The sequence below is a fragment of the Globicephala melas genome, chromosome 10, assembly GCF_963455315.2.
Source record: "Globicephala melas chromosome 10, mGloMel1.2, whole genome shotgun sequence".
Classification (NCBI taxonomy): domain Eukaryota; kingdom Metazoa; phylum Chordata; class Mammalia; order Artiodactyla; family Delphinidae; genus Globicephala; species Globicephala melas.
The window spans coordinates 62576232-62603229 of NC_083323.1; the positions used below are offsets into that span (position 1 = coordinate 62576232).

The 26998-nt window shown below is 56.0% G+C and overlaps 1 protein-coding gene across 4 annotated transcripts; it reads right to left on the reverse strand.

Moving 5' to 3' along the window:
* Positions 1–561: 561 nt before the first annotated feature.
* Positions 562–25331, reverse strand: ASIC1 (acid sensing ion channel subunit 1). 4 transcript variants are annotated; one of them, XM_060306061.1, is made up of 12 exons: positions 24678–25331; positions 23465–23842; positions 22689–22884; positions 6032–6182; positions 5269–5396; positions 4823–4976; positions 4389–4445; positions 3769–3922; positions 3275–3366; positions 2998–3077; positions 2805–2909; positions 562–2648 (listed from the first exon to the last, which is right to left on the reverse strand). In XM_060306061.1, exons 2-12 carry the CDS (start codon positions 23824–23826, stop codon positions 2544–2546), a joined length of 1584 nt encoding a protein of 527 aa, XP_060162044.1. In that variant the 5' UTR covers positions 23827–23842; positions 24678–25331; the 3' UTR covers positions 562–2543. The 4 variants fall into 4 exon arrangements, with proteins under 4 accessions (XP_060162044.1, XP_030690969.1, XP_060162045.1 ...); XM_030835109.2 differs by having other exon boundaries at positions 4823–4973; positions 24678–25328; XM_060306062.1 differs by lacking the exon at positions 24678–25331 and adding an exon at positions 24357–24425.
* Positions 25332–26998: the final 1667 nt, after the last annotated feature.

Sequence of the window (26998 nt, forward strand, 5' to 3'; positions counted from 1 at the left end):
TAAACCCAACTTTCCCCGTAACCTTTAACCTAACCTGCTTCTAGATTTTAAATTTATTTTGAAGTTTGACTCTGACCCCTCTCCAAAGAATCCTTTGTGCTAGGACTTCTCTTTGGGATCTTTGTTGCCTTTGACCTCTTCCTCTTCCCCTGCGCAGTGGTTCAAACCATTCCTGGTGTGATGGTCAGCCTGTCCTATCCCAGGAAGACCAGAGCATCCCTGCTCCCGCCTCCTTACTCCGGCCCTGATTGTTTGGCCCCAAGCCAAGCTCGGCTCTAAGCACTTAGTTGGAAGGCCTAAATACTATTTAAATAAGAGAAGGATGAGGGCTTCCCTGGTGGCGCAGTGGTTGAGAGTCCGCCTGCTGATGCAGGAGACACGGGTTCGTGCCCCGGTCCGGGAAAATCCCACATGCCGCGGAGCAGCTGGGCCCGTGAGCCGTGGCCGCTGAGCCTGCGTGTCCGGAGCCTGTGCTCCGCAACGGGAGAGGCCACAACACTGAGAGACCCGCGTACCGCTAAAAAAAAAAAAAAAAAAAGAGAAGAATGACACTGAAGAGGAGATAGTTAAAACCCAGTTTATTAGACCAGAGGCATGCGTCACCCATAGCCCTGCCTGCTGTTCTCCATCCGGAACACACCCTTTGGCCTTGCTCCTGCTTCCCTCTGGAGAAGTCTGATCTCTAAGGAACTCCTAGGAGCCAAGAATTCCCAAGGATCCTATATCCTCACTCTCCAACTGCAGGCCAATGCACAGGTGACCTGCCACAGGTCTTGTTCTGGGGTTGGAGACTGAGACAGCTGGGCAGAGAAGGCCTGTGAAGGGGCAGGGCTCTGGCCTGGGAGGAATGCCTGGTGGAGGGGGCATGGCAGGTACTCTACCTCGCTGGTTTCTCTTTAAGGTAGGAAGGGAGGGACAGAACGGCAGAGCTTTCAACTTCCCCTCTAGGCCTGTCTCTTTCTTCCCACTACCAAACTGTACCTTACCAGAAAATATAAGTGGTGGGCTTGGGTATTAGGTGAGCAAAGAGGCCTGGGCATCCAGAAGGAGGCAAAGGCCACTGACTGAAGACCTCAGCCTCTGCCTGTCAGCACCCCGCTGCTTCAGCTGCAGAAGTCATCAACCCACAGCTCCCTCTGTCTCTGCAGATCTCAATCCCATGGGTAGGGGCTCTCTCTGTAGCAACCCCCTTCCATGGGGAGGCCACAGTCAGCTAGGCAAAGGACATTGGGGTGGGTGAAGCAGGGGTGGGAATGTTAAGGCTGCAGGGAGGGCAAAGGGTACCCAGGTTGGGGAGAGAAGGTGAGGCCAGAAAGAGGCAGAGCTTGTAATTCACAGCTTCCTTTATGTCGCCACCGAGACAGTGCGAAGGTTACAATGCGCGTGTCGTCTCCTTGTGCTTCTTAGAGGGATGTGTGTACACAGTACAGACACCAGGGGAGAATCCAACTCTTTATACAGGCGAAGGCATTCAGAGACCAGGGAGGGGGTGGAAACACAGAAGGGGAACTTGGGGTCGGAGGGTGGTTCTTAGAGACAAGAGGGGATGAAGTAGAGACAGAGTCAGGGGAAAGTATATACAGAGATATAGCAATATAGAGTCTGTATCATATAGAAATAGAAAATGCAGATGAAGTTGTTGAGAGAAGCAAATGACGTTTCGGGAGAGGACTTGGGAGAGTTCCATAAGAAAATTTATGGATGTGGCCCTCTGCAGGGGCCCCTGGGAGAGGGACCAGTGAGGTTAGGCACCAGTGCCCCTCTCCCTGAGCTGGAAGCCAACCAGCTGAATCTTTTATGGGATGGCAGAGGAGGGCCGCCTCTTGGGATATCTCTCCAGCAGCTCTGGGTGGGGGTGAACTTGTAGGTATCAGGATGTGGCCTACAGCACCAGGGCCACAGCTTGTCCCCAGTGCCACTTCTTCAGGGGATTCCCCACCCCTACCTCCCTAGAGACTTCACACTGTGTGGGGTGGTGGGGAGGGAACAGACACGACTCGGGATCCTGCCTGGAGACTTGGGGTTGGGGGCGGTCACTGGGCTGAGAGGGTCTCTTAAGGCTGGGGAAGCCCCCCCTACTAGCCCTCCCCTTCAAGGTACATTCTCTGGTGTGGGGCCAAATTCCAGACCCCGAGGATCCCCTCCACCCCCCACTGGGAGGGGGCTTTGGTGACTGGTGGCAGCAAAATGTAGGTGGACACTCAGATGACAGACAGCCAGACAGACAGAATTCAGGCTGGGAGCTGTGGGAGGCAGCATGGAGCAGAGAGGGGCAGCCTGAGGTCACTCGCCCCATTCTCTCTTTTTAGTTTCTGTTTTAGATTAGTTTTGTTAAAAAAACAACAAAAAAAACAATGGGTTAGAGGCAGGGAGAGGACTCTACGGTCAAGACTCCTTCCTCACCACAGACAAGAGGAAAGGACCGCCCAGGAGTGGGGGGCTGCCTTGGAGGGGGGAGTGAGTCCCCAGGGCGGGGCAGCTGGGGGCCCCCTTGCTCTCCTAGCCCTCCCCATCTAGGCCTTTGGTACAGCGGCCTGCGGAGCTCAGCAGGTAAAGTCCTCAAAAGTGCCTCGGGCCGGATGGTGAGGTAGGATGTTGGCAGCATACGTCATCCCGGCAGGATGGCCCCGGAGGCTCTCACACGGGTTCTGGGGGAACGGCACAGGACAGGCACTGGTTATCGTAAGGGCCACAGGTGCCGCTGGGGCATGGGGGAGGCAAAGGAGAAAAGGTGGCAAGGGGGTGGTCCTGGGGTGGTCGGGGAAGGGATGGGGCGGGAGGGCGCCCCTCTCTCGCTCCCTCACGTGTCTTTTGACGTCATCCAGGCTGAGGGCCACGCCCTTGTCCGCGCTGCTCCGTTTTGCCTCCTTCTGGCACTTCCCTCGTCTGCATAGCTTGTGTTTTATCACCTGGGAGGGAGGAGGGGAGGTGGGCAGGTGGGCGGGCTTGAACCCCGCCCCTCCCGTGGCCCCGTGCAGGCGCCCCGCCCCCACTTACCTCGTAGGCGTAGTCGAAGAGCTCCAGCACAGTGAGGATGCTGGCCCCGATGAACAGACCCATCTGGCCTCCAATGTCACCTGCAGGGGGGCCCACAGGGAGGTCAGTGGGGTCAGGACACAGTGGGAGCGGCAGAGCTCACTGGGGCAGGGGAAGGCCCCTGGGGCTGGTAGGGGAGGAGGCCTTGTGGGACGGAGGTGAGCAGCCTGCTTCGGGTGGTAAGGTGTCACACCATGCCCATGGCATGGGAAGGGGACAGATGCCATCAGCAGCTCACCCAGGAGTCCTGCGATCTCATAGGCCTTCTTCTGCTCAATGGTCTCATAGTTGAGGACTTCAAAGAAAATGTCCAGCACCAGGATGTTCTCCCTGCAAAGGGGTTGGGAGAGGAGACCTCGGATCAAGTCGCATCTCCGTCCCTCACTAGCTGGGTGACCTTCGCAAGTTATCCTCTCTGAATCTCAGTCTCCAATATCTATAAAACAAGATGCTGATGTGGATACCTGCCTTTTAGAGTGAGGATTAAACGCGATGGTGTAATTGAAAAGACGCTCCACGCACCAGCAATTGCGAGGTGATCCCAGTTACAAGCAATGAGGATGAAGAGAGGAGGAAAGAGGAAGGGGTGCTTCTCCTGCTTGTTCTGGCTTGATCTTCCCTCCATGCCCACCTCAGACTCTTTGGTTGCCTTCCCCATGTTATCTCAGTTTCCTCCTGTCTGCCAGCCCCCATCAGAGCCCGCCCGTTACCCTTCACAGTCAGAGCCCTTACCCTATGTACTGCTCAGACTTGTTGAACTTCTTGGCCAGGTACTTGGCTGACGCTTTGCTGGGGATCTTGACCATGGACAGCTCCTTGCCATAGCGAGTCAAGTTGCAGGGCATTTCACACACACAGTACTCCTGGTCCTTCTCCACCAGGAAGTCTGTGCCAGCCAGGTGAGAGGTGCCAGTTGAGTGATGCCCTTCTGCCAGCACCTTCCCGACACGCACGTCCTGGCCCTGCCCAAAAGAGGCCTGAGCCCCCTCCTCTTTTTCTGACTCGTCCTTCACTTCGGCCCTGTGCCCAGCTGTGCTGGTCCTCACCCGGCCTCTCCATGGATATTCCTTAATCCTATATCTCATCCTCTCGGGGCCCTCCAGGGTCAACCAGCTGAGGTGCTTATGGGAGCAGATGAAGGCCACCCCTCCCAGATGACCCCTGTTCATTTTCCACAGGGGCCTCTAGAGATGCTATTCCCGGCCTTGCTAAAGTCAGACACAGGAGAGTTCAGGTGAAGCCTGATCCAGGAGTGATTTGAAGCTTCTGGGAGCTTGCTCTGAAACCCCTATGCATATGGCTGGCAGCTCCTCCTTCCCTCCCGCAGACTTCCCTGGGACAGGGGCGCTCACCCAGGGCAGGATCTGCACACTCCTTGTACTGCTCTGGAGTGCAGTATGGGGCGTCCCCTAGAGAGGAGAAGAGACAGTGGTACAGGATGGAGATTAAAAGGGTCTTGTGATGCTGGTGGTACCGAAGGCCTAAAAGCTGGAAGCTGGGAGAGGGTGGGAGGGTAGGAATAGTCAGCCCCCAGTCTGTCCTGGAAGTGACCTACCCCAAAGTCCATACCCCCTGGACCCTTCTGACCCATCCCCATGGGTCCGGGCAGGAATTGAGGTCAGAGAGGCAAGAGCCCTATGGGTATGGACTGGGGCTGGAACTGGGGTGGAGAGAAGCCAGCTGGTCTTGCCTGCATGTTGGCAGGAGGTTAACATGCACGGGGTGCTGGTGAGGGGCAGTGCAGGCTGAGGGGCCCAGGACCGTGTTGGGAACTTTGGGGCCTGACCTGGCATGTGCACCATGCGGCAGTTACAGTTCTCCACCAGGTAGCGGGTCTCACAGTCGATGCGGCAGGCGGTAATGCTGTAGGAGTCGAAGAAATCCAAGTCCATGGTAACAGCTTTGCAGGTGCCCCAGGGCGGGGGCAGGTAGATGAGCTGCTGGGAGAGCCGGGGAGCTGGGGGGTGTGGGGACTTCTCCCCGAGTCACCTTGATGGACTTGTCTGACACGATGCAGAACTCAGGAGTCCTGCCCCCTCTCCCTGTGCAGCCTCTGAGGGTCTCCGAGTTTACGGAGCATCCCATCCGTTAGATCATTCATGCTCTGACTAGTCAGATGGCTACCCAGGCCCTAGCTCCCCCATCCCTCCCATTATTGGTTGCCCACCACTCCACCTCCATCATAAGCCTCCAACCACCCACCCTGGGACTGGCCTCCTGTGGCCCTCTCACCCGCTGCTCTTGACAGGCCACGAAGGTCTGGAACCCTGGGGCTACACCGAAGCCCAGCTGGTCGATGAAGGGAGGTTCATCCTGACTGTGGATCTGCACTTTGATGCCCGCTTCGAAGGACGTCTCATCTAGGGGAATGGGAGCGCTGTGTGTTGGGAGGGCTTCTTACTCCCTAACCTCCTTCAGAGCTGGGGGCACCCTACCTCTCCTGAAATAACCACAACATACACTGAGACTGGGGGAGGGTAGTTAGTCCAAGGGCCCCTGGCCCATCCCCAGCCTCCTTCTGGGTTCACCAGCCCCGTGCTACCCTGTTGACCCCTGAATCCTACATACTTCTTTTCTTACCTGGCTTCAGTTACGCATCTCGGTGTTTCAAATTATTTCTCACTGTCTCAGAGGCTCTCCATCTCTCCCCCTCCTTTTCTCCCTTCTCCCCCACGTCTCTCTGTCCCAAGGCCCCTGAGACCAGACAGACGGCAGGCAGCCCAAGAAGAGATGGAGTTATTTATAGAGTGAGTGGTGGCCACGAATGGAAAGGGATGGCTGGTTACCTTGGAGAGTAACTGAGCCAGGAAGTGGGAGCCAGGGTAATGTGAGTGTGGCAGGCAGGTAGAGTGGAGGTGGAGATGGCGAGATGTTGGGAGGACACAAGGAGAGCCCACGCCCTGCCTCAGGCCCACAGTAGAGCCCAGGAGCCCCCCAACGGAGGCTGAGGCCCGGAGCCACAGGGAGAGGGGCCCCCCTGAGAGAGGCAACATACCGGTCTCCCCCCACACGGGCAGGTACTCGTCCTGCTGAATGTCCAGCATGATCTCCAGCCCATTGCCCGTCCCACCCTTCATGGTCTTCAGCCTGGGACGCCCATCTCGGCCAGAGTTGAACGTGTAGCACTTTCCGTACCGTGTGAAGACCTGGTGGGAGCAGAGCAGAGAGCCTGAGAGTCCTGCCAGTACCCTCTGCCCACCAGGGACTGTCTCCAGACCCTCCACCTGGTGGAGTTTCAACCCTTCAGGAATGACCCCTCCTGAGCAGCCCACTCTCCATTTGTTCTCCTTCTCACCCATTCTGTCCTTTTCCCTGCTGTGTGCCCTGGAAGGCTGATCCCTGTGGGGTGCACTGCCTGTGCTCCTTTGCCACCTGGATGGGCTTCGGGTTGGGTTTGACCAATGGGAGGTATCAGTAAAGGATCAGAGGACAGAAGGAGGGAGAGACCAGGGTATTTATCTGCAAGTGTTCTCAAGGTGGCTTAGACCCTCTGTGACCACAAATTCTGCCAAGAGGGCTCCCTGCATAGCACTGTTGCCTCTTGGTGTTCCTTTAGCTTGAATATGACAATGTCCCACTATTTCTAGGTGCCTCAGTCCCCCTCATTGGTTTCCTTAACTCTGCCCACAACTCTATAAACAGTCCCTCTGTTAGTCTTTCTGACTAAACTATCCAAGTGTTAACCTTTTTCCCGCTGGGACCCTAACATACACACCTCCATAATCTGGAGCCCCTCACTGCCTGGTCCCTCCTTGGGACCCTCTCCTCAGGCCCAGGGCCTTCTGAGACTTCTCTTCTCTTCTCCTGGATTTCACCCCGGGCATCTGGAATCCTGCTCTCCCCAAGACCAAGTTATGCTTTATAGTTTCCTCTGCCAGTAGTCCCTTACGTCCATCACTGTTTCCTTATCACCAGAACCTGAACATCCAGGACCTGGCATGTTCGTCAATGCTGGCGCAGAACTATGAGGGCTGCAGAAGGGATCTCAGCTCTGGGGACAGGGCCCCGACTCCATGCCACAGAGCAGCCCTTATTGCAGCCCTGAGTACACAGCCATGGAGAGAAAAGTGAACCTATTCTTTATGGCCCTTTCCCCACAGCTTCCCAGAATGCCTCCAGGTTCCCACAAATGGGGTGAGTGTGCTTCAACTACTGAGAGATGGTGACAGAGTCCACCAAGCAAGTCATGAGGTGAATACAGACACAGCCCAAAGAAAGAGAGAGACAGAGTGTCAGGCTAGACTGAACAGGGAGGCAGTAGGGGTTACTAGTCAATAGAGTCTTTGCCCCCTTCCCCCTTCCTAGAACAACCTCCTCCTTCCCCCTCTGGAAAAGAAAACCAGTGCTATCCCCCATTTTGTGGGTGAAGTCCAGAGAGGAGGTAGAGAGAGAACTCCTAATCCCCCAGCTCCACTACCAGGCTTTGTGGCTTTCAGCCGCAGGGTCCAGGCTGGACACGCATCCCTGCCTACCCGCCTCCTGGGGATGTGAGGGACTCCTGGTGGCTGAGGCCAGCTGGGAGCTGCAACCTTGAGCTGGCTCGGAGGGCTGTGCTGCTGGTCGGTGGGCTGTGCTGCCACCTGGTGGTGCTGCCTGAGAAGTGCCTGCTCTAGCCTTAGATCCCGAGAAAGCCAGGTTGACCCCTTCCTTGGTCCATGTTCCTCTACCTCCTGGCCTGTCCGAGGCCCAGTGGCCAAAACTTCCATGTTCCTGTCTGTCTGTAGTCAGTCCAAGATGCACTGATATGATGACACCCACCTGCCCCTGCACTAGGGAAAAGGTGGGGGAGTGAGAGATGGGTGTATGGGAAGGGAAGGCCTGGCATCTGGCACTTGTAGGGGACAGAAGGGGACCTGTTGGGCCAGACGGAACTGGAAGCTGAACTGGGGAAAGGATGGGGTGCTGCTTGGTCCCTCAGCAGGGAAGGCCCTAGACTCTCCTAGTGAGGGCTTCCCCTGGGAAGAGGGTCCCTGGCCACTTAGAGCTGGAGGGGGAGTGGGGAGGATTTAGAGGAGGCCTGTTATTCTCCCTCACCACACACACACACACACACACACACACACACACACACACACACACACACACACTAGGAGGAGCACAGGAAGACCACATGAGGACGCTGCTAACAGGCATGCTGGGGTGGAGGGGGGATATCCCCAGCCCTCTGCCTCCCTTCCACACCCTTCTCTTGCACCTCCAGAGACCAGGGGGCGCCTGCCCCAGCTCCAGTCCAGGGGTGATAGTCAACATTGTTAAGGCCAAGCATAGGCACCCACCACCAGATCAAAGGTTGACCTCAGCGAAAGATTAAGGTGCTGACCCTGCTGGATCGCAGAGAGGTCTGGGAAAGGGCTGGACATGCTGGAGGATATTCAGGGAGACACCAGGGGCCTCAGGGCAGCAACTAATTACCAACTATGTGTTTCAAGAGTCTAACAGGGAGGGCAGTACTGGCACAGCCCTGGAAATAGAGCCCAGCTGCAGACCCTGGGGCTCCCAGGCAAGCTCTGGCCAGGCCTCTCTCACAGAGGGTGGGTGGTCCAGGTGAGGTGGGGGGGAGGCAGGATGGTTACCAGCCCCAGGAGGTGATGGTCAGGGTGAGCCATGGCAGACACTGTTGGGCACCCACTCACCACTGAGAAGTTGTGAGGGCCACAGGGCCCCCCGCAGTAGGAGCAATAGAGCAGCATGTCCTCCAGCCGGTGGCAGGAGCGATTGTAGAAGCGGTGCAGGTTAAAGGGCTCCCCAGAGAAGGCCTCGGGCCCCGGTGGGGCGAGGGGCACCCCGGGGTCATCGCTTTCATCCAGCCCCAGCATGGGGGCCAGGTAGAGCAAGTCGGGGTAGCTGAGCTGGGACAGCCGCACGGCATTGGTGTTGCAGAGGGTGACCGCCGGGAAGGCCAGCTCCGTCGTGGCCACTTCATCTAGCAGAGTCACATGTGGGTAGCTGAGGTAATAGGCAACTCGATCCCCGACCTGGCACAAGAAGGCACCCAGTGCCAGGATAAAGGCCGCTGCCCACAGGGCCTGCCGTGGCCCTGGACCCCCTTCCACAAAGATGTGGCTGGCTCCATGAAGGGTGCAGCTGTTGGCAAAGGCCACCAAGTCCATCGGTAAGTCCCCCTCTCTGGCCCCCTTCCTCTCTGCCTCCTTTTCCTTCTCTTCTCCCTCCTCTTCTGATTCTGAGTTGTCCCGCTGTTGCCGCTGGTGGGGACCCCAAACATCTCCCAAGGGCCCTGGGGCCTCCTCTCCAGAGGAGAAGGACACAGAGCAGAAGATCTGGATGGGCATCTTCTCCAGGGGCTTCCTGGCACCGGGAGGTGGGCAGGAGAACGGGGGAGGAGGCGTGATCCTAGGCAGGGTCCGGCAGTCCTCTTGCCAGGTCTGTGCTGCCTGGATGGCCGTCCTCCCTTGCCAGGGCCTCTGTGGCAGTGTGGCTGAGGTGGGGAGGGGCTTAGAGAGGAGAGGAGGACCAGCCTGCCCTGTCAGGGAGGCGGCTGTCTGAGCCGATGAATAATTGATGGCTGTGGGAAAGGGAGGCCGATGGAGATGGAGAGGAGCGGGCCGGAGCCCCTTTCCCCGTCACCAACTCCAGCAGGACAGACAGGGTCGAGGACAGAGTGGAAACGCCTGAAAAGCCCGAGGGCTCCAGGGGAGATGGGACCTAGCAGAGTCCTCTGATCTCACTGCCACGACGTGGGCCAGCAAGGGTCTCTGCCCATCCCCCAAGACACACACCCTCAGGCTCCCTCTCACCCTCCAGTCCACCTGCCCCTCGCCTTCCCACCCCAATTCTGAGTCCTCTGCCCTCATTCCCACCTGGTCCAGTCATTCTTCTGAGTTATCTGAGCCCCACACTCTCTAGGCACCTCTAATTAGCCTCTAATTCTTCTCTAATTCCCCCTGACTTGGAATCTCCCCAATTATTTTATGGAGCCCCCCCACTTCTCCCCATACACCCTTACACTGCAGTTCCCCTCGAAATATTCCTCTGGTCCTCAGTTCCCTTCTGATCACTGGGCTGACACAACTTACTTTCAGTTACTTCCTGAACCCCTGGCTGCCCCGAACCCCTACTCTCTCCCTTGACCTCTGGTTTCCCTCCAGCCATCCCTGAGGCCATCGATCCTCCCCTGACCCCCACCCCCCACTCTACTTCAGTCAGCACCCACCACCACCACCACGCTGAGCTGCACTCCCTTCTGTGGCTTGGGGGGCAGCCCAGGTTCCATTAGCAGAGGCCTCTCACTGACCACAGACTCACTTATGGCCAGTTCCTGGCACTGGGGGGAGGCACCCTGTCTCTTGCAGCTGAAAAGCTTCCTGGTAGATCACCGCTCCCCCTCCCATCTTGCCCATTCCCTAACAGTCCAGGAGAGCAGGCGGAGGAATTCTCTTCTGGTGGGTGGAAGAAACTGAGCTCCGAACCGGTACAGGGTCCTGGGTCAGGTGGAGAGTGTTGGGAATAACCTGAGGTACCCCCAAACCCTCAGCCTCGCAGATACCCCCCAGCCCCTCAGTCTCTGAGGCCCCTCTCGCTCCCAGTTGATCAGTCCCTGCCCCCAGGCCCCTGGCCCCTCTGTGTACTCTGATTACTCAGGGCCACTGGTTGAGGAACTTGAGCCAGCAGCCAAGTCTCCAGGGCCTAGAAGGTGACCTGAGGGGAGGAGAGGAGGGGAGGGAGGGAGGGGAAACTATTAACCCTTCCTCCACAGAGCCAGAGGAGGACCAGTGGGGGTCAGACAAGTCTACTTGGGCCTTTCCATTCCTTAACCATCCCACAGCCCCAGGCTCCTGCCCCCCTTTCTCTCCCCCCTCCCTGCTCCCACATCTCTTCCCTCCTCCGTTTGCATACAGAGAGCCTGGAGTGTGTTGGGGATGGCAGGCAGGGTGCCAGGTTCTAGCAGAACTGGCTGATGTGGGACCTCTGGCCTCAGCTTTGCTGCCAGGGACACAGAGGCCCCGGAAGAAGAGCAGCCTTTGAGATCTGGTCCCTCTCCCTCCTTATGCCATTGCCCTCAGACTGGTCTCCCACTCCTTTACCTAAACAACCGCCTCCCAGCTGGTCTCCCTAACTCCCTGCCTCCCTGCAGTTTCTCCCCACCTTCAGTCCATGCTATGTAATTCCGACCACCCTTCCGCATAAAGACCTTCTCTCACTCCCCAGTGCCTCTTGGTAAAATTCAACCCCCGCCACCCGGGACCTACACGGCCTTGGCAAGTCACCCTCCAGCCTCACCCCTCCACCCCACCTAGTCCAGGGTCCAGCATCCAGTCACCATGTCCTTCTCCCATTCCACAGACACACGAGGCTCATCCACAGTTCCATGCCTTCCCTGGACTCCACCTGGAGAATTTCTACTCATTTCTCAAGACCTTACTCACAGGTTACCTCCTCCGAGAAGCCTTCCCTGACTCCACAGGGCATAATTAGTGCCCACTCAGGGAACAGACTGCAGGGTCCAGTTCTGCTCAACTCCCTTCAAGCATGAGTAGTGATCAGTAGCTCCTTAAGGACAGGGACTGTGAGAATGAAAGAGCAGGACCCGGGGCTTCCCTGGTGGCGCAGTGGTTAAGAATCTGCCTGCCAATGCAGGGGACACAGGTTCGAGCCCTGGTCAGGGAAGATCCCACATGCCACGGAGCAATTAAGCCCATGAGCCACAACTACTGAAGCCTGTGCACCTAGAGCCCGTGCTCCGCAACAAGAGAAGCCACTGCAATGTGAAGCCCGTGTACCTCAACGAAGAGTAGCCCCTGCTCACCGCAACTAGAGAAAGCCCGCGCGCAGCAAAAATAAATAAATTTAAAAAGAAAGAAAGAAAGAGCAGGACCCAGGGGCCACGTGGAGAAACAGGAACCAGAGATAAATCACTGCAGAGATGAGGAGAGACCTCCCACCTTCAGCTGTTGTCCTCAGGCTTCTCCTGTATGAATCCGTGGGTTCTTCTTCTGTTTCCTGTCCCGTGTGCATTTTCTTCTTGCCTATGGGACCTCAGCTCTTGGAGGGCTTTGCGCATCCCCAGGATGCGTTTCAGAGGTGGGTTCCAGACTTGGGCTGGAGGTGGGCCAGCCTAGGTTGAGGCTTGGGCTGGGAAAGCTGCAGCATGCGTCCCCACACCCACTAGAGGGCATCGTTCCCCTCCCGCAGCCTTTCTGGAAGAGGAAGTAGATTGGACTTCCAGAGGGAAGAAACTAAGGCTGGGAAGCTCCGGGTGCTTCAGCAGAGAGTAGGGTGTGCACACACGGAGCAGCTTCAGAGGACAGCAAATCTGGTGTGGCTGGACACTTCTTCCCCACACGGACACAAAGACCTACACTGCACACCTACACAGCACTACACACAGACACACAGCCCTCTTGTGGGCAACGAAGACACACACACACACCCCAACTGCACTTCCTCCCTCCTCCATCCTCTAACATTCTCTCCTCCTCATCTCGATCGAGTAGACAAATCCACATTTTGCACAGTAATGGGGAGGTGAGGAAAGGATCAAGCAGCACACACAGACCCCGGAGCGTACACAGAGGAGAAGTACCCAAGCAGACACGCTCGCAGAACAACCCTGTATCCAAAGATGCGACCCCTCCCCACATCACTCCCTCCCCAGTACGTCTCTTAAGCTGTGTGTGGCCACCCAGTGCTTTCTGACTTTCTCCACGTCTCTTTCTGAACTCAGGTCACCCCTCACATCTGTGGAATGTCTCCTGCTTTTCAACTGATGCCTCAGGGGATTCGTATACAACCCAGCAAAATAAGCAGGTTTGAGTAATTTCACCCCATTTGACAAATGAGGAAACCGAGGCACAATGACCTGTTCAAGTCTCGCGGAGAGCAAGCAGTAGGCTTGAGACTGGAAGTAGGTCATCCCTCTCTAAATCAATCCCGTCCTTCTTCTCCGTTCTTTCACTTACCCATCAAATATTTCCTGAGTGTCCATGTGCTGAGGACACGTGGAGAACAGATAAGGGACTGGGTCCTTGCGGAGCTTATTATCTAACGGAGAGTTTTTTAAAATCACAAAAATAAATATTTAATTGCAAACTATGATAAGTGCCATGAAAAAAATAATACGGTTCCATGGAGGTGAATGACAGGGGGATCTGAACCAGACTGGAAACTGAGGAAGGTTTCTCTGAGAAAGTGATATTTGAATTGCAATCTAAAGAATAAGGAGGAGTGATTAGGTAAAGGTCTGTGTGTGTATGTGTTGGGGGATGGGCGGTATTCCAGAGAACAGAGTCAGTGCAAAGGCTCTGAGAGGAGAGAGCTGAGAAGAAGAGGATATAGACGGAGAGCAGGCCCTTAGGGCCTTGAAGGCTGGGTAAGGATTCTGGTCCCATTCCCCATGGAAGGATTTCAAGTGATCAGAGCAGTGTTTTGAAGAGACCACTCTGGAGGAGCCCGAGGGATTCTAGAAGTCCTGTTAGGAAGCCACTGCAGCAGTCTAGGTGAGACATGGAGCACTGGGGTGGCCTGGAACAAGGGGATGGAGTAGAGATGTCTGGGAGTCAACACCGGCAGACCTGGTAAGGGAGGCGAGGGAGATGGAGTGTCAGGGATGGTTTCTAGTTTGCATAAGTGGGTGAATGGCTCACTAGATCAGGAACACAAGTACAGGACTAGTTTGGGAGCTAAGATGAATTTGGTTTGGCACATGCTGGTTTCTTAGAGCCTTGGGGAGATCCAAGTGGAGATGTTAAGTGGGAAATTCGCCACTGAACTGATGCTAAGAGGAGAGAGCCGGGCTGAGACAGACATTTGGCAGTCGTCGGTGTGTAGATGGTAATTGAAATCACGAGTGAAGATGAGACTGCTCAGGAATAGAATATAAAGTTTTTTTAGAAGAGATAGAAAGAAAAATGGCCTGATATGGCAGTATCCACCCAAGCTAAACAGAATCCTAACCTGTGACTTAACCACAGCTCCTAGTTACATACCCAAGAGACATGAGTGCACATGGCAACCCAAAGACATGAACAGGGATGTTCATAGTAGATTTATTTGTAATAGCCCCAAACTAGTCACAACCCAAATGTCTAGCAAGAGTAGAATGGATAAACAAATTGTGCTCTATTTACATAAGGCAATACTACACAGCATTGAAAAAGCACTAACTACTGCTATATAAAACGAGACTGAATCTCACAGACATAGTCATGGGCAAAAAAAAGACAGACACAGACATGTATACACTGCACGGAGGATACATATCATCTAGGAAGTTCAAGAACCGGTGAAACTTATCTCTACTGACAGAAGCCTGAACGTGGTTAATTCCTGTGGGGTACTGTTGACTAGAAAAGGGCCTGAAGGAACTTTCCAGGACACTAGAAATGTTTTACAATTTTATACCAGTGTAAATACATACCGATGTAATATGTAAAACATTACAGTGTAAGATACACCAATGGAAAAATATGCTAATGAAACATGCATCAAGCTGTCCCATTAAATCACAGCCGCACAATTTAAGAGAAGAGGAAAGCTTGGGATTGAGACTTGAGCAGTGCGAACATTTAACGGCCAAGTGGAAGAGCATGAACTGGCACAGAGGCAGGAGTGGCTAGACAAAGGAGGAAAATCGGGAGAGTACCGTCGTTAGGAAAGAGAATAGTGCAGAACAGAGGTGGTGGTCAAACATTTTGAATGATTTTGAGACATCAAGGATAAAAAATGGTTGTGGGTTTTGGAAATATGGAGGTCACTAGCGGCCTTAGCGAGAACCATTTTGGTGGAGTGCTGAGGCCGGGGGAGGAAGGCCGCCCGAGTGGATTAGAGAGTGAGATGGAGATGAGAAAAAAATGGAGACAGCGGAATCTATACATCAATTTTAAGAATTTTGTCTGGGAAAAGAAACAGATACTGTGGGAGCTGGAGGGGGCTGTGGAGTTGAGAGACGTTTGTTTATTGGGTTTTATCTTAACCTAAAGCCTGGTACATAGTAAGTGCTCAATAAATATTAGCTGTCATTATAGCTATACATTTTTTAAAAATTTATTTATTTATCTTTGGCTGCGTTGGGTCTTCATTGCTGCGCGCGGGCTTTCTCTAGTCGCGGCGAGCGCGGGCTACTCTTCACTGTGGTGCGCGGGCTGCTCATTGCAGTGGCTTCTCTTGTCGCAGAGCACGGGCTCTAGGCGCGTGGGCTTCAGTATTTGTGGCTCGCGGGCTCTAGAGCACAGGCTCAGTAGTTGTGGCGCGTGGGCTTAGTTGCTCTGTGGCATGTGGGATCTTCCTGAAGCAGGGCTCGAACCCATGTCCCCTGCATTGGCAGGCGGGTTCTTTTTTTTTTTTTTTTTTTTAGAAGCCCAGTCTTTTCTTCTCAATGTCACGGTAAATCCCTTAAAGCTGACTTGGGCTGATTCTTATCTATGAACTTCACAGTACCTGGGAATTTACCCAGTAAGATTTCAGTATCTGTGTCTCCTCTGTGTGCAGGGAACAAAATCAGGCATTTCCACATGGCCAAGTGCCTCCGCGCAGTCAGTCCAGGCCGGCAGGGCAGGTGGGTTCTTAACTGCTGTGCCACCAGGGAAGTCTCTATACCTATACATTTTAAGATGGGAGAATCTTAAGCATGTTTCAGTGTCAATCGGAAGGTTCCACTGGAGAGGGAGAGACCGACTACGGAGGAGGGAGAGGCAGAATCTTTAAGATAAAATTCCCATAAAGATAGAACGAGATCAGATGGTAAGAACAGGTTGAGATTTCAGCCTAGAGAAGATGGACGTTCCCCTCTGGGGGCAGATACCCAGAGGAGCGGGGAGATCTTGTCTGAGACTTCTATCTTCTCTGTAAAGTGGGAGGTGAGGTCATCTGCTGAGGGTGAGAAGGGGGCTAGGAAGGGTGGTGGTTTGAGAGGCGTAGAAAAATTTACAGTAATCACTGGGGAGAGCGAGTTGACGGGAAAACACAGTGGGGTTGCCAGGGCAGCACTGGCATGTTGATCATGAACACAATGTGATTCCAACCAGGTGACTTCCTCTGGTAGAGAGTGGCTGAGGAAGCCAGTGGTGGGTCCATCTAAGGTTGGGACTTGGCTAAATGGTGCAATGAAGAGGCAGAGAAGTTACAAGATGGTGTGCTCAAACTGAGGCTGGGGTTCTTCTCTTTCGCATCCTTTTTTTTCCCTTCCTGCCTCATCACACCACCTCTTTACAGAGCATGGGCAGCTGGGGAGCCGGGCACCCTCCTCCACCACACATCCCTGCTCCTATGGTCACACACACGAAGAACCCGGGCTTAGAAGATCTGAGGTCAAGGCACCCACTCTGTCATTTACTGGCTGTGTGGCCTCAGGCAAGTCATGTAACACCTCTGAGCCTCAGTTTCCTCATCTTTCAAATGAAGATATTAACATCTTCCTGCCTCCCAGAATTATGAGGATCACAGGAGCTGAAGTAAAGGGAATTTGTAAACTGCAAAGCGTGACAGAAAGAGAAGCTTAATTTGGGGGGTATGTGCTCTGCGTGGGACCAGAGGTTCGTGGGCACACGAGCTCTCTCCTGCAGACACATGAAGAGAGCTGTGTGTGCCCCTGTGCACATCCATCCCTGTGTCCACGTCACACCCTGGTCCACGTCTGCATTCTCCCACTCTCAGACATGCACAGGGAGGTGCACATGTGTGCTTGCACACCTGGGGCACACGTGCAGTGTGTGGTGAGGAAGCCTGAGCTGGCTGCTCTCCATGGTCAAGGCCACTGCAGCAGTCTCTCCCCGAGGGATGTTCCCAGCCAGACACGAAGAGCCGACACACCGATCAGAGACACTCGATACTCAGCTTACACAGCCCAACCTCCCAGGCCTCCAGGACTGTCAGCCACGTCAAGGGGGTGCAGAGAGGAGTGGAAAAGGGTTTTCTTTCCAAGAATTCATAGGAGCTCAGAAAAATCACAACTTGCCCTCCCTCTCCCTCAGGAGTGGCCTTAGAGAGCCTGGAGTGAGAGTCTCTGTCCTTAGAGCTTCTTAAGGGAACTTTCCCTCAAGGTGACTACACCTCAGTTTCATGTTTGCTTTAAAATTTTCCACGAGGAAGATGTCTGATGCATGTGTCCAGGAAACGGTACTGCACACCCATTCTACACATGGGCCAGCGGGAGGGCTTAGCCAGAGTGGCCCAGAGGCTGAAGGACAGGCTGCCCCTCGGCAAAGAATAATTTACAAATCTATTTACAGCCCCCTTTGCTCACAGGAAATTGAGCCTAGAAGCTGAGAAATGGAGCCAGAGGAAACTATGCCCAAAATAGAACCCAGGAGTCCCAGACGCATCCTCCACCCAAACCAGGCTCCATTCTCCTTCGAGCTGTCTCCTTCCCTGCTTTGCCTCCCAGAATCCCCACGCCAGAGTTCTGACCAGAAGGTTCTCAGCCAGAGGGTACAGACATACTGGGTACAGACATACAGTAAGGGAAGGCTTGTGCCTCGGGAACCTGACCAAAGACCATGACCCTTGCTGGAGAGAACTAGACTGGTCATCAGCTGGGAGAGGCTGGGCTGGGGGAGACACCACACATTCTGTAGAACTGAAGTTTCTCTCTTTCTTTCTTTTAGGCTGCGCCGCACGGCTTGTGGGATCTTAGTTCCCCAACCAGGGATTGAACCCGGGTCCTCGGCAGTGAGAGCGTGGGGTCCTAACCACTGGACCGCCAGGGAATTCCCAGAACTGGCGTTTCTGAATAGCTGAGCTGGGCTGGGGAGACTGGAAGGACCCCATCTAGATGTGGAGGGTCCTCTCATCCCTGGCACGTGATTCTCTGCTCCGAAGCCCTTCGGCTTCCCTTAGTACCACCCTCTGCACTCTGAGCCTCCTGGGAGTACTGCACGTGGCTTGAGGCTCCTGAGGGCAGGGACAGGCTCCGCCTGTTCACCGCCGCCCCCTGGTGCCCAGCACGAGGCTTGGCACTTCCACGGGCCTCTGTCGGTGACAGGAAGAAGGAATCAAGTGGAGCTCGGCACTCCCACCCCCAGCCCCTCGTGCCTACTATTCAGTCTCCCTCACCATCCCCCAGGAATTGAAACTGCCTTCCACAAAGTTGAAGCATGCTCCCAATCCGGCTCCACCCACAGCAGAAACGTTCTGACCTCTGTGCAGGCGCGCCCTCTGCTTCCTGGATGCACACCACGTGCAGTGGCGGCCCTACCACGGAGCTCTCCGCTGGCTGGGACCGGAGAAAGCCCGAGGCTTCGAAGCACTACTCTTCCCACCCCTCCACTTCCGGCTCCGCCCCCAGAGCCGCTTACTTACATCAATTCCCTATTACTTTAGCCAACAGCCGGAGGTCAATTAACTGAGAGTAGCCTCTTAGCTGACAGCAGTCTAGGACAGGGGCAGAGTCAGAAACGGCAAGGGATGGGGGAGGAGAGGGAGGAGGTGAGAGAGGAAACTGAGTCACCTGAGGGAGGGGTGTGTGTGTGTGTGTGTGTGTGTGTGTGTGTGTGTGTGTGTGTGTGTGAGACCCCAATGCAGGGTCCCCTGGATTCTTGCAACTGGCTCTACTCCAGTCTCCTTCCAACCTCAGGCACTTCTGAGGGAGGGAGGGAGGGAGGGAGAGAAGGGAAGGGTAAGGCTGGAGGAGGTATCCAAGAGCGGCTAGGGCAGGGTGCCGCTCTTCCCACGCTAACCTCTCCACTCCAGCCTCTCCTATCCCTCTGCACCCCCTGCATGCTCCCCCGTCCACACCCCACGACAACCCCATACAAAGACCGCCGGGCTTCTGGGTGGTGTAGCCCCAAACCCTCCTTTCTTCTCTGTGTGTAGCAGTGTGGGCAGCCCTTCCCTTCAGCAGCCCCTCCACTCCCTGCCTAGCTGGAGGGAACAGACGCAGGTAGTGCGGTCGGGCCCTCCCCAGGTCTGAGCTGCTGTGGGGTGGTGTGATAAGGAAGCTCCCACTGCTAGTCCTGGCTCTCCCTGGGACCTGCCATCCCTGGCTCTTCTTGTTTAAGATGACCTCTCCCTCCAACTTCTGGGTCTCAGGATCACCCTTCTTTGCTATCAGCATCTCTCACCTCCTCCAGGTGCTCCAGAAGATTCCTGTCCACCTCCAGAACATTGGGGGGATTTCTTTGCCCACCTCTCCTCTGGGAGATTGCCCCCACTCCAGGGTCCCCTGGACTTTTGTCCTCCTATCCCTTGTCCCCCAATTCCACCCTCTCCTGAGAGAATCCTATCCCCACTGCATACCCACCCCCAGGATTTCCATTCTCTGCCCTCCCCTTCCATCCCTTCCAGGGTTCAGAAATGAATTCCCACTTCTCTCCCCCAGGCAAAGGCTCTGGGACTCAGCTGGAAGAGGGGGTGGCACAGGGCAGACTAGGCCACCATCTGCCAGCCCCCTCCCCTTGGTGCTGTTCAGAATTCAAGCCACATCGGAGCTCCCACTGCCAGGGACAGATAAGGTGCAGCTGGAGGCTGGCACCAGCTGCGACTGTGCTCACCCCCCTGACACCCCACCCCTACCCAGGCTTCGGCAGACAGCTGCACCCCTGGGCCCCCTCCATGGAACCCCTATCCTGCCTTGGCCTGGCTGGCCTCAAAGCGGGGTGGGAGAGTGGATCCTCAGACCCTGTTGCCCTGGCAACCAAGCACCCCACCGAGAAGGGAAAGAGGAGGGAAGAGGGGGCCTGTGGGTGGGCCTTTGGTAGCTCTTTTGGTAGCTCAGGAGAGAGCTACTGAGGCCCACCCAACTGGGCTGCTGGGGGGACACCCTTCCCATTGCCCTCTGCCTCTTCAGTCCCAAAGGGTTTTCAAGCCAGTTTCTCCCAGATTCAGCCCAGGTTCCCCCCACTCTCCCAAGCTGACCCAGCCACAGCTGGGGGATGGACCTGGCCAAACACCTCTTGGACCATGTTCATCCCCTGAGGTTCAGCTGGATTCAGAAGCACATCTGCGGGGAATGTGTGTCGCTGCTGACCCCCACCATGGGAGCTGAGGTGTCTAAGGGACCAGAGGATGCCCTTCCTACGCCCCCTGCACTGTCCTCCAGGAGCAAGATTCCTATTGTTGGATGATGGTCGCACTTGGAACCCACAAAAGAGTCCACGTGTGCCTGTGCACACTCTATTCTGCAAACACGCTGACCTGGACTCGGACCCCCAGTTAAGAACCTCTGCTCTCAAGGCAGCAGAAGATGCCAAGATGGTCTCCCCTAAGCTCTGACCTGAGAGAGAGATGTTTTCTGTCAGTGCCTCATCCGTCCAGGGGCTAGACACACGCCTCGTGTCCTAGCAGAGACCAGCAAGGATGGAGAGGCAGATGTTAACTATGGGACCAGGGAGAGGAGGGAGAAGGTGAAGCGTCAGGGAAGGGGTATCTGTGCCCCTTAGGACCAGGGAGCTGGAGGAGAGTGCCAGCGCTCTTCTTCTCCACCAGGGAGATGTCAGACGTGGACTCACAATGAGACTCCCATCTGTGTAGGGACATCTCTTATGGGCAGAGTAGAAAGGGGCTGTTGAGGTCAACCTGAGAGGGCAGAAGGAAGGTCTGAGAGGTTTGGGTCCAGCTACATTCAGGGTCAGGCCTTTGACATGGGCTCAGAGACAGCAAAAACCTGGTCCCTGACAACCCAGAACCAAGAAGCGCCAGTGTTGGGCCTGTGGGATCCTAGCCATGTATTTCTCCCCCAGCAAGAGAAAGAACTCACACTGCTCCAGAACTTTGTGAACCAATCATATCTCCGTCTGACTGTGTAGGGTTGTCCCCTCAGACAACATGGACCAATCACATTTCAGGGTCTCCATTTCCATGAACCAAACATATCTTAGCATCACCACTTGGAATCTTTCTGGATGTGAGGGACAGATGGAGCCTCAACTGTATACTTTCTATGAACTCCACCTTGTTCCTTAGCCCCTTCCCAGGTCGAGCCAAGCAATTCCCTTCCTCATCCAAACACTACAAACCATTCAATCTAATGGGTTTTCTCTATCTTTCTTGATGGTTCCTTCTGCTTGCGTGTGGGGTATGCTGCAGAGGAGGAGGGCTCTGGCTTTCACCTCCACCGTCAACTACCGTTCTACTACCCTTGGGAATATAGTTGGTGAGCCTGAGAGCACTTTGGTCTTGGGCCCTGGGGAATCCAGCCTTCTCCTGTTTTGAGGAAGGAAAAGTGGGAAGGAAATGGTTCTTGCATCACGCTAAGCTCCCTATGAGCTTCGCTTAGCAAGGACCGTGGCCATGTAAACCTTGTCCAGCAGTATTGACAGAGGCCCATGAAACTGGTCTCAGATAAAGGCTTAAAGAGATTGGGAAGTCGTGTGTAACTTCGGCAGGAAAAAAACAAGCATAACTGTGGTTCCAGCCTTTCTACACAGACAAATGCAGTTCATGCTCCCATAATGCTAGGGAGGCAGCAAGCAAGTGTGGGAGAAAAGGGGAGGATCTGAGAGTGGAGAACTGGGGGCAGGTATGGACAGAAAAAGAGTCCTAGGGGAGCCTGGGTTTTCGAGAGCTATTGCCAGAACTGGAAGTGGACATGATGACCCCAGCGTCAGCAGTATTAACGCAAAGGGCACACTGTGTTCGGACTGAATGAGACATGAGTTCTAATCCTGCGTCTGTCACTAACCAGCTCTGCGAGCTCGGGCAACTCATTCTACCTCTGTGTCTCAGCTTGTTAAATAGAGATAATATGACTATTCATCCAGGGGATTGAAGGACAGTCTAGAAAGCATTTGGAAGAGTTCCAAGCATCACCCTCACATCTGGTATACTTTTGCATACATGGCTGCAGGTCCTCTGGCCCCTTTCCACAGTCCCTGCCTGTTTCTAACCCACCAAGAACCTGTATGACTTGCCCATGATCACCTGGCACATGAGATGCCAGTCAGTTCCCCTAACCCTCCCTGGGGTGCTGGCTTTGAGGCAGCCCCATCTGTGTGTGGAGGGCATGAGTATCTGTGGGGCATCTCCATTTTAAGACGCAGTCTCCAGTTCAGCCATGACTGTGTACCCCAAGTCATCTCTTCTTCCTCAGACCCTGACTCTGTGGGTTGGCAAGGGGGGAACCCAATCAGACAGTGTGTGTGTGTGTGTGTGTGTGTGTGTGTGTGTGTGTGTGTAAAATGGCTGGGGTAGGGGACGGGTGGCACAGAGAGAATTACCTGTCCAGTCGTTTAAGAGAAAACTTCCCTTACTTCCCATGTTTCATGGTGCTTCTCAGACTTTAATTCAGACTACTTGAGGATTTTGTAAACTGCAGGTTCTAATTCAGTAGGTTTGAGAAGTGGGGAGGCAAAGTCCTACATTTCTTTCAAGGTCCCAGATGATGGTCCTTGGACCTCATTTTGAGTAACAAGGCTGCAGCTTACCCATCACCACCCCCAGCTCTGACACCTGTGGCCCAGAAGGTAAGCTTGATGGGGTCAGGGGCCCTGCCAGGCTCTGTGTGTGTGTGTGTGTGTGTGTGTGTGTGTGTGTGTGCGCGCGCGCGCGCGCTAGGCTCTCTTTCCTGCCATCATGGACACAAGGCTGAAGCCGAGGACCTCACAAAGAGCAAATGCGTCCCTGAGCTGAACAAAGTACCCCCCTGCCAGAAGCGAACCCTAGGGACACACAACTTCCTCCCCAGAGGTCCGCCCGCTCCTAGTCTCCTCCTCCTCTGGGGCCTGGCTGACTCACGCCCCACACCAGCCAGGGGGCTCACTCACCACCTTGAAGTCCTCAGCGCTGCAGACCTCCCCCCGGAAGTGGCAGGAGAGCAGCATGTCTCGAATGTCGTGCCCCGCGCGGTCGTAGAACTCGCGCATGTTGAAGGGCTTGGGCTTGAAGCTGCGGAAGTTGGCCTTGTCCTGCAGTATCTCCAGCTGCTTTTCATCTGCCATCTGTGTGTCTGGTATCTCATACCTGGAGCAGGGTGGGGTGTGGTGGGGGTGTGAGCAGTGCATGGATCGGCAGGACCTTCAGTTCCTGCCTCCATTTGGCCTCCGGTGTCCCATGCCCAACCTTGCGGGGAGGGCAGCATCCAGCCCTGGACAGAGGCATGAAAGGAGAGCTGGGTGGTGTCTAGAGGATCTGCCCTGTGGGGTCTGAGAAGGCAGAGGATGGCAGTGGCTGCCCAGGGGCTGGGCATCTGAGCATGTGGGTAAGCATGGGTGGGCAGAGAGATCAGGGCAGGAACTATGGCTTTTATACCATAGTTTCTACCCTTTAAAGATGGTGTGCCCGGATCCCCCAAGGGAGGAGAATATCGAGACATAGTGGCGGGAGGGTGGGCAGAGATCACTCCAGGGAGTGTGGCCATGTCTCACAGCTGGGGTCAGAGATTGGGTGCCCTTAATTGAGTGCTTGGCAGTACCCCGATCTCTTTGCTGTGAGTGGCAGGTTTGGGGGGCTGGAGGGCAGGGTGGTATGGGCTGTATGGTGGCTTAGAGAGGAAGCACCCTGACAGAGGGTCTGGCAGCCGGGATGGGTAGGAACCTCCCACCTGTTGTTGAGCAGAGCCAGCAGCTCCCCAGCGTGGTACAGGTCATTCTTGGAGACTTGGCTAAAGCGGAACTCGTTGAGGTTGCACAGCGTGACAGCAGGGAAGGTGAGCTGGGAGGCAGCCACCTCGTCGAGCTTGGTGACGTGGTGGTAGTGGAAGTAGTACTGCACACGCTCGGTGCACACACACAGCAGCACAGCCAGTGAGCCCAGGAAGCAGAGGGCCCAGAGCGCCCGCTTCAGAGACAGCCGCTCGTAGGAGAAGATGTGGGCCAGGCCGTGCAACGTGGAGCTGCTGGCGAAGGCCTGGATGCTCACCGGCTGGACGCCACCCACCTCCTCCTCCTCAGCCTTCAGTTCCATCCTGGCCGAGGGGATCCTGGGGGAAGGGGGTGGGGGAGTCTGTCATGGTCCTGGGATGAGAGTACACACAGCATCCCTCCAGATGTGTCCATCCCCATCTCCAGAGGTCACTGTCTCTGGTGTGCAAGCCCAGAGGTGGCTGGCTGGGGGACACACTCTCAGAAGAGGGTTCCTCCAAATGCAGGGGTTTGGGAGTCAGCCTAGGCCAAGAGAATGCTCTCCCAGGGAAGACTCCCAGGTCAGGGGAGACCCCAGATGCAGTCACCCGAGGGTGAGAGGGAAGTCCCAGTGCTCCCCCAGGCAGGCACAGGAGTTTCCTCCAGATGTGGGGTCCCTCTGGGACGGGAATGTCCACCCATCCTGGACAGGAAAACTCCCCCAAATGGGCTGAACCCGGGGTCAAGAGTTCCCGGTCAAGGGTGTCCCCAGGACTGGGCTTTCGCCCCCATGAGCTAGACCTGGGCCAGAAACCCCCCAGGCAGGTGGGGAGGGGCCCAGGGAGGTGGGGAGGGGCCCACCCGAGTCCTCACCTGCGGGTGTCTCCGGTTCTCTGAACGGCGCAGGCTGTATGTGTGCATGTTTGGGGTGGGGGTGGGGGGGGCAGAGGGCAACCCGAGGTGGCTGCACAGAGATGGGGGCGCGGTTCCCTCTGACAGCGAGCTGTCCCCGCCCCGGACGCTCCCCCACCCCGTTCTAGCTTCTCGACGCAGCCAGATCCCCTGCTCGGCCCCCGCCCCCCTCCCCAGCCACTGAGCCGCCCCAGAAGCTGGGGAAAGCTAGAGGGGAGGAAAGTCCCGGCTTCGGGGCGCTGGGGAGTCCCGCAGCCAAAGGAGGGGGAATCGGAGACCCACCTGAGGGGGATTCGGGAACCCGGCAACCGGCGGCGGGTCCTGGGGCGCGGGGCCGGACGCGGGCTCAGCGGCTAGCCTCGGAGGGGCTCATGGCCCGGAGCGGGAGCCGGCGGCCGCCGCGGCACGCCGCGCAGAGCCCTGCAGGGAGCGGCCCGCCCGGCCCGGCTCGGCTCGGCTCCGTACGCCCGCCGCGCGCGCTCCCTCGCTCGCCTCGGCTTGGTCCGCCCGGGCTTGGCGTGGTGCGCGGTGTGCGGTGCTCTCAGCCCCGGGATCTGCAGGGATCCATCGTCCGGCCGGGAGGCGGCGGGAGGGGAGGCAGAGGGGGAGGGGAGAGGGTGCGCGTGCGCGCCTACGAGTGTCTGCGAGGCTGTCTCTGGGCCGGTGTGCGCGCGGGGCCCCCGGACCGGGGAACGGGATCGAGGGCTCCCCCCGCTGTCTCGCCCCCTCCTCCCGGCCGCTCTTGGCGGCGCTGCCTCCCTCGGTCCCGGAGCCGTCCCCCTGCCTGCGAGGCCCTATGGCTTGTGTGTGACTGTGTGTGGTGTGTCTGTGTGCGCGCGCGCGCGCGGGGGGGAAGGTGTCTGCCCCCAGCGTCCCCCTCCCTGCGCTGTCTCCTTCGGATCGATGCTCCTGCCTCTTGCTGCTGCTTCCTCTGGTGGCACGCGCGCGCGCGCGCACACACACACACATATACACACACACACAGAGGCAAGCTCCGAGTCACACTTGACTGATTCAAGCACTTGCCCGTGTGGAGACACACACACATATACAGACCAGAGTCACACCACGTCACTCACAGCCCCACGCACCTCCCACAGACACCCACACACCCCAGAAGCCTGGCCCACAGGGCAGGAGCTCGAGAGCTTACAAGTATTCACCTGCGCTTATCCCTGCTCCCCACCTACATGTGACACTGTACACACATGTACATATAAAAACAAACACGCAGCCTCGGCCACCCAAACCCCATCCTTGTAGCCTTGGCCTTGCCTTGGGGAGGGCGGGTTGGCAGCTCCTCACTGCCAAACCTCTAAAGAAGGAGCAGAGAGAAGGAGGGAGAAACAGCCAGAGGTGAAGGGAAATTGGACTGAAGTCGAGAAACAGGGAAAGGGAAGGGAACGCGGGGCGGGGGGAGGGCGTAGGGTTGGGGGGAGGTGGACAGGATGAGGAAGGGATGGAAGGGGGAGCTGTACTCAGGGATGGAGCTGAATTCTGAGACACTGAGACCAGGCCTGGGGGTAGGGGTGCTTCTCCTCTAGCTCGCACCTCTCTCCTCCTCCTCCCTCTCTAAGAGGTCTTGGGGGGCCCTCCCTATCCAATTAACAGAGAAGGAGCAATCAAAGGGAAGTTGTTAATTTGCTGATGCTCATTAGGGGCTCTTGGCACGAAGACCGTCGAGGTCTGATGGTGTCAGATGATGGGGGGGGGCAGCGGGACCAGAATTCTATCTCTAACCACTCCTTCACTCCACTTGCGGGCTGGTGCAGCTCAGGGAGAGGAAGGTGAGAGGTGTGTTCCCAGGGTTTTAAGTTAGAATGAGAACCTGTAATGAGAAGGGGCTGGCACAGTAGAAAGAAGTTGGAAGAGAAGTTGTGAGGGCTTGGGGCCACGGGGCACATGGGAAGCCAGGGAAGGGAGCTGGAGATCCCTCGAGGGAGGGTTGGCTTAGGGCTGCAGAGGAGGGAGAGTAGGATCCATTAACTAGGTACCTGGGCAAGGCGCTACCAAAAAAGGAAGGTAGGATCTTAGGTTCTCCTCTTGAATTGGGGAGCTGTCCAGCAGCACCAGGCCTTTCCGGAGGGCTGCCATGTCCCTGGGTAGCCACTGGGTGGCAGCACCCTCCCAGGTACTTAGAATCAACCAAAAGGGGCATTTGGGAGTGGGATTTCAGCCTGGGAGGGCCCCAAGCAGGGGGACCTGAGGAAGCACTGGGCAGAGTCTGATTCCTGAATTCCAAGTGTCCTCGGGAGGAGGGGTGGACCATTTTGGAGCATCTGTAATTCCCCTAACTCCCCGCCCTTGCAGGTTGAATGACACATGGAGCTTCTTCAAATGGCTGCAAATTGCTTCAGTCACCTGGGATGTTACTGAGGGAGCAGCGGGGGAGGAAGGAAGGTGATGAGATGAGGTGGAGGCAGGCAAGGACTGATTGAGGCCAAGGAGCAGCCTCAGGAGGAGTCTGGGGGAAGATAAGAGAGAATCAGGCAATCTCAGATTCCAGACCTGGTCCCGCCATTCATTAGCATGGGCAGGTCCCTTGACCTCTCTGAGCTCAGTTTCCTCATCTGTAAGATGGGGATAATATTTATTTCACAGGA